This window comes from Triticum urartu, chromosome 1 (genome assembly GCF_003073215.2).
Source record: "Triticum urartu cultivar G1812 chromosome 1, Tu2.1, whole genome shotgun sequence".
Lineage (NCBI taxonomy): Eukaryota > Viridiplantae > Streptophyta > Magnoliopsida > Poales > Poaceae > Triticum > Triticum urartu.
In genome coordinates this window covers 580271218-580281630 of record NC_053022.1, presented here as the reverse complement: position 1 = coordinate 580281630, position 10413 = coordinate 580271218, and the positions used below count along the sequence as shown (strand labels likewise).

General features: G+C 44.8%; 1 protein-coding gene across 1 annotated transcript; it reads right to left on the bottom strand.

Annotated features, from left to right (window-relative positions):
* Positions 1 to 858: 858 nt before the first annotated feature.
* On the bottom strand, positions 859 to 9074 carry LOC125533249. The gene is made up of 5 exons (XM_048696962.1): positions 8745 to 9074; positions 8421 to 8543; positions 5170 to 6118; positions 2611 to 5073; positions 859 to 1803 (listed from the first exon to the last, which is right to left on the bottom strand). Exons 1-4 carry the CDS (start codon positions 9072 to 9074, stop codon positions 4958 to 4960), a joined length of 1518 nt encoding a protein of 505 aa, XP_048552919.1. The 3' UTR covers positions 859 to 1803; positions 2611 to 4957.
* Between the last annotated feature and the right edge of the window lie 1339 nt (positions 9075 to 10413).

Sequence of the window (10413 nt, the reverse complement as noted above, 5' to 3'; positions counted from 1 at the left end):
GGAAACGAGAGAGGTAGAGATAGGAGGGAGGTTTAGATTACAAGAGTTAAACAGATATTCTAACAAGAGCAGGCTCCACATGACACATGAATAGCAGCAGCAAATGATACCCGATAGTCAGACCAAGTGTCCTCGTTGATGCGATGCATGCTTGTCTACAGCTACTTTCTGCTTGGCGGTTGGCTCGTCCAAGACAGCCTCATGGCTCTGTACAGCACTCTTCTGAGTGGAACTGTTATTGCTAGCAACATGTGCCAGCATTGCCTGCTCAAGATCCTCACATGTCATCGTAACTGGAGCTGGCTCTGGGATACCAGGCATGGCTGTACTGTTCAGGAAATGGAAATGATAGTAGCTTTGATGAAGCATCGAATCTATCGGTAGTTTATTTTGATGATAAACTCTGAATAGCACCATCAGACACACGGTTGGACCAGGAGATATGTTTTGTGGACCTGGATTTTCATTTTTCACTACCATGCAGAGCTGGCTCTTTGATGGCAAGTCCTCTGAAGGTTTTGAATCTACAAGACATCAAAATAAAACCAACACTGTAAAATAAAAGGAAAAGATCACCAAAACGAAAACTGTAAAATAAAAGATCATCAACTGTAAAATCTACGGGATAAAAAAATTATCAAAAGAAACGATCATCAAACGAACACTGTAAAAATAAAGTATAAACATGTATTTTAACCAAAATGCATGTTGCATGCCATAAGAGAGGGGTATGTGCTGTGCCTTGGGGGTCGATTTGGACCGGTCTTGACCAGAATTGGCTAGGGTTCGTCGCTCGGGTTACGTAGATCAGAAGAGAGGAAGAAAAGGATGACAGCTAAGCTACAATACAATAGTTCGTCATTAACTTTCTTACCCTCTCAATGCAAGTCCAATATGACCTATATAGTTCATTACAACTCAGCTGTTAACGTGAATTCAAATACTGTAAAGATAAATCTAATGACATGCAAACGGTGGAGTTAACTGATCCCTTGTAAACCTCACTGGACTTCCAATCCTGGCCGTTCGTTGACTGAAGCTTTTAGTGTCGATTCTGCGTGACACTTTGGGGTTCAGACTTAGCATCAGTACCCAGGTGCTGACAATGCCAGCGCCTTGAAACATCACCTGTCCTCAAGGCTGAAACGAACGAAAAGTTGTCTCAGTGAACCTGAAATCTTCCCAGGTGGTACCTTCTTGCAGTGGATGGTAGACAGGGCAACATTTTCATATACTTTAGCAAACCAATATGCATCTAGCAGACATCATGCTTAATGTCAGCTCTTAGACCTCCTACGAAATAACTTATGAGAAATGTTTGTTGTAAATATGGGTGGTCTCTTCTCGCCGACTGTAAACACTCCTCAGATTGGTCTATGTATTGCAGAACGAGCATTAGCCTATGCAAAATTCCTGCCAATTCACTGTTTGCCAGGGAATGCACATGTTTTTCATCCACACATTTGCTTTACCACAAAAGTGTCCTGTAGCAATATCCAGCCACTGTTCTATAGGTGTCCCAGACATGTCAAAAAACTTTTCCATTGCTGCAAGCCTGCAACTACCAAATAGGATCCTCTCCTGATAATAATGGAATTTCAAGTATGGGTCCTTTAGGACAACATCAACATAGAAAGATGTTCCCCCCATCTGCTGAATTCTCTCAGTTCTGTCCATTTCCATCCACATCCCTCTCTAATTTTGTGGCATATTTGGTCCCTTGGTGTGGACAGAGAAATAATGACCAGTCATTGCATTATACACTTCACCTTGTTGTGTTTGTTGCTGCATATGCATATGTGCCTGTGAAAAATTATGAGTTGGCAAAGTACCTGGCTATGGGGGAAATGATTGTTGTTTGACATGTGCAACGGGGGTACATGTATGCCATTTGGATGAATGATATGAGTTGTTGAATACTACCTCCGTCCCGTAATATAGGACGTTTTTTAACACTAGTGTAGTGTCAAAAAACGTCTTACATTATGGGACTGAGGGAGTAGTTAATAGCATACGGGTAGTCATGCAAGGAGTACTGTCTGAAAATTGCTGCAGAGGTAAGAACAGATGTGTGTACTGGTAGTTGCCATGGTGGTGACTGACTAGCAACAGGGATGTGCCTAGTAACTGGTGTATGACTACTTTCTGAAACTACACAACTACAGTACCAATCTGTCCTTGAGTTTTCTGTTCAGATGTTATAGCTTCCTGTACTGACAAACTAGCTAAGCTACAGTACACTAGTTTGTGATCAACTTTCTTACCCTTCCATTGCAAGCCCAACGACTTATATAGTCCATTATAATCCAGCTTTATAACTCAGCTGTTAACGTGAATTCAAATACTGTAATGGTAAATCTAATGAGATGCAAACGATGGAGTGAACTGATCCCTTCTAAACCTCACTGGACTTCCAATCCTGGCCGTTTGTTGACTGAAGCTTTTAGTGTCGAATCTATGTGACACTTTGGGGTTCAGACTTAGCATCAGTACACAGGTGCTGACAGTATGTCCACAAAATTTACTTCTGTTTGGAACTTTTCATAGCAAGACGATTCTAGTTCTAGTAACCGACACATAGCATATCCCACAATTATGAAAGAGGGTTACCTTCATGGCAAAACCAGCGAGCAAATTTGGATGATTCTACAGACGTGGCCATCATATCAGCAGCTGACTCTGCAAAAGGCGGCAAAGACAGAATAAACACATGTCAGTTAATAGATACCTGAATGCCCAACAAACTTGTAATTTCATTCTTACTAGAGCACCTTGCAGCAACTTAGCAATAACCAGGAATATTTTCACTTCTGCACTGTGATCACCAAATGCTAATTTTAAGCAGGAGCGCATAATGGTTTAAGTTGTGGGTATGATGCTATCTAAAGAAGTAAAAGGTCTAATAAATTTACATCACCATTGGCTATCAACATGCAAGACTATATGTACATGACCTACATTATTTAAGATAAAAAAAGTCTCAACACCCATCCATCCCCAGAAACAAAAATTGTTGAAATGGCACAGGAAAATATATCATAATTGAGCAAGACCTATTGGCATTTACGAATGACATGAACAACATAATACCGCCATAAAATCAGATATAAAATTGCAGAGGTGCAAGTTCAGCCAACAGCACATTTACATTCGCAGGGTAAGGTTGGTCCATGTCGCATGTTACATACAATCTCTAGCACAATATACGAGAAGGAGCCTCTTCTTCTCTGAACAAAACTCCTGCTCAGTCACATAAGGCCATACTTGTTGCTTAAGCCGCTTCAGGGCATCGGCATCGCGCTTAGTGTACATAGCAAGCAAGGACCTGAAAGCATCATGCATCATCTACATCCAGTCTCAACACATCTTATCCTCCAAGGAAGGATGCACCATCGGTCTACAACATTCAGTCACGCATTCTTATTTTCTGAAAGCTGCAAATGAAAAATCCGCAAGTGCATAGAAAATCATTAAGCATGCTAGCTAATTCCGAATTTAAAATTCATGTATTTTGTTTCTTAGACCTGACTCTAATTAAAACAATAAGATTTTGAAGAACAAAACATCTAATTACACCATCAATAACATAACTCGGCCAAGAACCTGTTGTAAACACTTACCAATTTAATTACTCAAAAAAATTTGGTATGAGGAAACACTGATAATATCCATTGCCACAAATTGATCCACTTTGATGCACATATGCACAGGAAGAAACAATTAAGCGCTCTCAGCGGGTCCTCGTGAAGCTATCTAAAAACTACTACCTCTGTAACATTTTATAAGACAATTTTAGAGTCCATGGCAGTGTCAAAAAGTGTCTATTATGTTACGGAGGGAGTACATTGCTACTTTCACATATTAGAGTATTTTCTCACTCACCCAATTTCACCTCACAAAAATCATTACCAGAGTTGCACTAAGCAGCTCCTGCTCAGTGGCATTACCACATACACAGGTAAAATGAACAATACATGTGTTAAAATACATAGGTGATCCATATAAATGTAGGGTATATAGTTCGCACAACAGAAATTTAAACATTCGTGACAACAGGTATGGATGGGTATCCACAGATATACATATTCACAAATACTTCCCATTAGGACGCTGAATTTGCGCTAGACACATTTATATATTTGCTACAAACATGATTGTCAAATACATTGTTGGAGACACTTTAATTAATTGATGAACATGGTGGAAAAACTTGTACTGCAAATTTAGGAACTACAGACGATTAAAATGACAGTTTTGTAAAACAACTCCAACTCCAAGATGTGCTAGCTTCCCTGTGGTCACATACAGGCAATCCAAACTGAAATGATTGCATGCTAAATTGTTGACAGCTCTTGAACTAGACATGTGAACCTTTTCGTGTATGATACACATACCTAGGCTCTAGCATACGCTTATATACTTATTTCTTAACCAAAATGAAGAACACAGGGACATTTGAAATGATAATTTTATGACGTGTTACCGAAATACCAAAATTCTTGCAATGCAGAAAATTAAAAAAAAAAAACTTGAAACGCACCACCACCTAGTTTGAAACTAGATTTTTTTTGTGCATTGCAGAATGGCCTGGTCTCTTTTCTAATCATGGCATGAGGATGAACAAGTTCATAACCGCTGCATGCTTTCTTCTCTACTGAATGATGGAATCAACAAATCATGATTCAGGACGAAAATTATCAGTTTCATCAGGCATTAGAAATGTCCAAACCAGCATGTAACAGACATACAATAGCGGACAATTTGCATATAATTAGGCAAAGAACACCAAAACATGTAACAGACATGTAAAATATCCAAACCAGCATGAAACAGATATACAATGGCGGACAATTCACATCTAATCAGGCGAGGAACACCAAAACATGACTTACCAACTTGCGGGAGTCAAAACTTTTGTGTGCCATAAGCAGTTACATTTTCCATTGCAGGTTCTTGTTCATGAAAATCTGAATCTAGTCGGCACTTCCCCCTTGCAAGCTACTGCGTAGTCTTCAGAGAGCTGCGGTGCAGCTTCCTTGTGAGGGCATATGAACTTCTCCATGAACACCTTCTCTGTCAGCGTGACAGCAGAACAGTAGTCCCGGTCATGATCTAGCAATCCATTTTCCTTAAGAAACCTTGTAACGTAGTACCGTGGCTTTAGCCGACCTTCCAGGCTGAAAGTGAGCAATGTCGACCGTGGAGCAATGTATGCTGGTGACAATCCCACATCAGAGATCAGGAAGTCTGACTTGCTCTGCAGCAGGTCCTTGGACAATGCCAGCACCATTGGGGCCTTACAGAAAGCAATGCCCACCTCAGCACCGGACCACCTGAAAATGTTCTTCAAGCTGTCCACTTTGGCGGCGATACTCTCCTCACGGAGAGATGCAGCAGCATTCAGCGCACGCCAGAACATCCTAGAGCCATGGGGTACGCCTAGACCTTCGGCGCATGCCACCATCGCCCGGAGGCGCTCTATGTTGATGGTGAGCATATCACAAGCACCTAGCCCGCACTTGTGCAGGAACGCGACATTGAGCTTGGTGACCCCCTCCAGGCTGTACGTGAGGAGATTGGTATTGAACTTCATCGCCTGGATGAACTTGTCGGGTGAGGCGAAGAGGGGCAGGTAGTACTGTAGCTTGGCGACGGCGGATTTGTTGCCCAAGGAGTAGCCGGCGAGCGAGACGATACGCGCGATCTCGCAGCGCGAGAGGCCGAGGCCGGCGAGCCCCGCGACGTTGGAGGCCAGGGCTTTATCCAGTTTGGCGCAGAGGAGCCTGGGGTCCCTCGCGACGGCCGTGGCAACATCGGCGCCGGAGAGGCCGATGCCGGCGAGGAAGGCGAGGACGGTGTCGGGGTTGGAGGGGGACTTGAGGTGGGGGAGCTTTGCGGAGGCCTTGAGTGCGTGCGCTCGGGTGAGGCCGCAGGTGGAGACGAGGTAGTCCTCCACGGCGAAGGTAGCGTTCGGCGCGGCGGCGGAGATGAGGCGCGCGGTGGAGATGGGATGCGGGAGAAGTGGCTGGATATGCAGAGGAGAGGAGGTGGTTGAGGACGCATCACCGGAGGCGGAGCATGGCCGCGAGGGATTTTTTTTTTTGAGAAATCTGGCTGTCTTTATTGATTCATGACAATGTTTATAAGTACACGGCTTGGGTCACGAGGAGTACCCAACCAAACATGTCTACCTATATCTAGGTTACAAGCAAATTTAGCGAGATTATGAGCCTCGAAATTAAAATTCCTACGCTCAAAAACAAAAGAGCAGGACGTAAAACTATCTTTGCGGTTCATTATTTCATGTATAACAGCCGCATTGGGCCCAGTTGTCCTTTCATTGATATCCTGCACCACACCTTGGCAATCCGATGCCACCTTGATATTCTGCTCGTGTAGATCTTCCGCCAGCGCTAGAGCCTCCCGACACGCGTATGTCTCCAGGATCATCGGGTCGCGTACGCCCCCATAGACCACGGCTGACGCGCCAAGATAGTTGCCATTTGAGTCACGGCAAATTGCGGCTGCCACTCCCACTCGCCTGTTTCTTGATAATGCACCATCCACGTTTATCTTATGTGAGCCAGGCGGTGGTGGAATCCAACATCGTTGCTGCTCCCTTGCCGCTTGACCTTGTACCCTCGGTTCACAATCGATAGCCTGGTGTAGCTCTTGAAGATAAGAGTCTACAAAGGAAATAGTCTGGTGTGGATTTTGAAAAAGGGATTCATAAATCGCTTTGCGCCTTGCGTACCACACAGCCCATAATGTGACAATCATCCTTGAGAAGCTCGCGTGGTCTAGTGCCTTATGAAGTTCAAAAAGCCAATTCTTCGCACTTGGCTCCGTACTCGCCGTCATCTTGGACACAATATTTTCATCTGATATCGCCCAAACACATCTCAATATCGTGCAAGACAGGAGCGCATGTCTCCACAAATCTTGGCAGCCACATAGAGGGCAGGCACTTTGAGTTGCCATATTCCGTCTTTGAAGAACGTCCGTGGTTGGTATTGAATGACGTGCTAGACGCCACAGAAAAATTCTCACCTTTGATGGCACTTTCAGTTTCCATAGATTGCTCCATGTGTCCTCTTCTCTGGAGTTAGATGAAGCACCTCCCCTTCCTTCTAACCAAGCTTCTCTCTGTAACTTAGTTGTGACAAGTAATTTGTATGCAGAGCTTACAGTGAACTTGCCTTTTCTATCAGGATTCCAAGCCCAGAAGTCCTTCGTGTTGCGGGTGCACACAGGTATTTTTAAAATGGCCTCAGCATCAAAGGGCAGAAAAACTAACCGAATTAGGGGTTCATTCCATGCCGCCATAGCTGGGTGCAAAAGGTCAGATACTCTCTCCGGTGGTGTCTGAACCAGCGACGCGATCGGCCTCGGTGCTGTTTCTTTGGGAATCCAGTTGTCCTCCCAAATACTAGTAGATCGTCCATTCCCAATCCTTCTAATAACTCCTTGTAGCAACACATCCCGGCCCTCAAGGACAGCCCGCCAGATCTGGGAAGGCCGAGACCCCAGCTCCGCCTCAAGGATTGTAGAGCTTGGGAAATACGATGCCTTCAAAAATTTTGCGCTTAAGGTTTCTGGCTCCTGAAGGATTCTCCATGCTTGCCTCGCCAGTAGTGCTAAATTGAACAGTTCAAGGTCTCTGGAGCCTAAACCTCCCAAGAATTTTGGCCTAGTCATAACGTCCCATGATAGCCATGCTGGTTTACGTTCGCCTTGTTTGCAGCCCCACCAAAACTTCCTGATGGTAGTTTTTATGTGATCACAAAGGCCTCTTGGCAATTTGAAACAAGACATTGAAAATACCGGAATAGCTTGTGCTACAGATTTTATGAGCACCTCCTTTCCTCCTGCCGACAAGCACTTGCTCATCCAACCCTTCACCTTATTCCAGACCCGATCACTCAAATATTTGAAAGTCCCCTTCTTGGATTGCCCCACATCAGATGGCATACCCAGATATTTGTCATTAAGCGATTCATTAGGAACTTGCAAAAAACCCTTCACGGCATTTCGAACTATTTCCGGACATCCTCTGCTGAAGAAGATTGATGACTTGTCCCTATTAATTCTCTGTCCCGATGCCAAACAATATTTATCCAATAGGTTTGAAACTGACTCCGCTCCGTCGATACTTGCCCTGAAAAACAGCAGGCTGTCATCCGCGAATAAAAGGTGGTTCACCGACGGAGCCGATGGTGCCACCTTAATGCCGCTGAGATGGGATGACTTGTTCTGAGATTTTAAAAGGCACGAAAGGCCCTCTGCTGCCAACAAGAAAAGATACGTGAGATCGGATCTCCCTGTCAAATACCACGGCTAGGCTTAAACACGTCTGACTTGACTCCATTAAACATCAGTGAAAAAGATACTGAACTTATCATGCTCATGATAATATTTACCCATTGAGAAGCAAAACCAAGTTTCTCCATAATAGCACGCAGGTAAGTCCATTCCACCCTGTCATAAGCTTTCATCATATCCAGTTTTAAAGCGCAGTAGCTATTCGCTTTGGATCTGTTCCTCTTCATAAAATGAAGGCATTCATAGGCTGAGATTACGTTATCCGTGATTAGCCTTCCCGGCACAAAAGCAGATTGCTCCTCAGAAATTATGTCAGGAAGCACCGCCTTCAAACGGTTTGCTAGCACCTTTGAAGCAATCTTATAAAAGACATTACATAGGCTAATGGGACGAAACTGTGAGAGCAAGACAGGGTTTGTTACCTTCGGGATCAGCACCAATAAAGTATCATTAAGCCCCTCAGGGCTCTCCTCCCCCCTGACAATGCCAAGAACAGCCCTAGTTACCGCCTCTCCACATACATCCCAGTGTCTCTGGAAGAAATGCGCCGGGAATCCATCTGGCCCCGGAGCCTTAGTTGGAAACATTTGAAACAACGCTGCTTTGACCTCTTTCTCTTCATATGGAGCCAACAGACTCGCATTCATTGCTGCTGTCACTTTCACCGGGACATGATCGAGCACCTCCTGCATACCTTGGACACCCTCTGATGTGTAGAGGTTCTTATAGAAATCAAGAGCTAATTGCTGCATCTCGGTGGGATCTTCAGTTAGCTAACCATTTGGCTTCTGAAGAGATTTTATCAAGTTCTTTCTCCTCCTCATCGAGGCCCTCATGTGAAAGAAATGTCTGTTTCTATCCCCTTCTGACAGCCATTGAACTCTCGACCTCTGCCGCCACATTATTTCTTCTCTCATATAGAGCTCAATAAGCTTGTCATTAATTTTAATTTCAACATGTGATGGCCCAGTCCTCTGTGGTTGGCTCCTTAATCGCTCAAGCTCTTTCTTTAAAATTTTTATCTCACCACGAACACTACCAAAAGTCGTTCTGGACCACTCCCCTAGGTTCTATGCAAGGTCCGCCAGTTTCCTGCGTACACCCTCCACCGATGGATTGTGGCCTTCGAGCTCCCATGCAGATCGAACTGTTGGCTTTAATCCTGCATGCGTGTCCCACATGGCCTCATAGCGGAACATCTTCTCTCCCTTCCTCACTTGTGCCGGTGCTAGGATCAGTAATATAGCATTGTGATCGGACGTAGCTGATGTAATATGCTGCACCTCTGCCTGGGCGAAGCGTTGACACCAATCCTGCGTACCTAGAGCTCTGTCCAAACGAACTCGCGTGTAAGTACCACCAACCACTTTTTTTCTCAAAGGTCCACCGGGTTCCAGAATAACCCAAGTCTATGAGGCCACAAACATCCACGGCATCTCTGAAGCCTTGTATCTGTGCTTGGCTTCTAGTGCCAATTCCCTCATGTTCGTCGAGCCGAAGCACCTCGTTAAAGTCACCAATGCAGATCCAAGGCATATCCTGCAAACTTGCCAAGTTCTTTAACATGTCCCATGTCTGATGACGAAGGTGGGTCTGAGCCTCCCCATAGACACACGAGAGCTTCCATGGACCCCCCCCCCCCATATTAAAAACCTTCGCATCAATGTGATACCTCGAATAACCCAAACTCTCAATCTTTACATCATTATTCCAGTACATAGCCAAACCTCCACTTCTACCAGAGGAATCAACAGCAAAAGCATTATCAAATCCTAAAGTACTTGCTAATTTTTCAGCCCTAACTCTCGAGATTTGAGTTTCGACTATACAGAGTACTCTAGGGGCAAACTTTCGCGCTAATTCGCGCAGCTCTTGAATTGTCGGGGCGTTGCCTATCCCACGACAATTCCAGCATAACAGATTCATTGCGCCCGGCGGTCCTCCTCCGGGGAGGCCACCGATCGTGCATCATTCTTCTTGGGGCGCTTCACTTCTTTCCTTGACATAGACAGGCGGCGGCGGGGGGACCCCAACAGGCTTTGCCGCCAATACAAGAGCTGTAGAACTCACTGGATCCCCAGTATCTTTCCC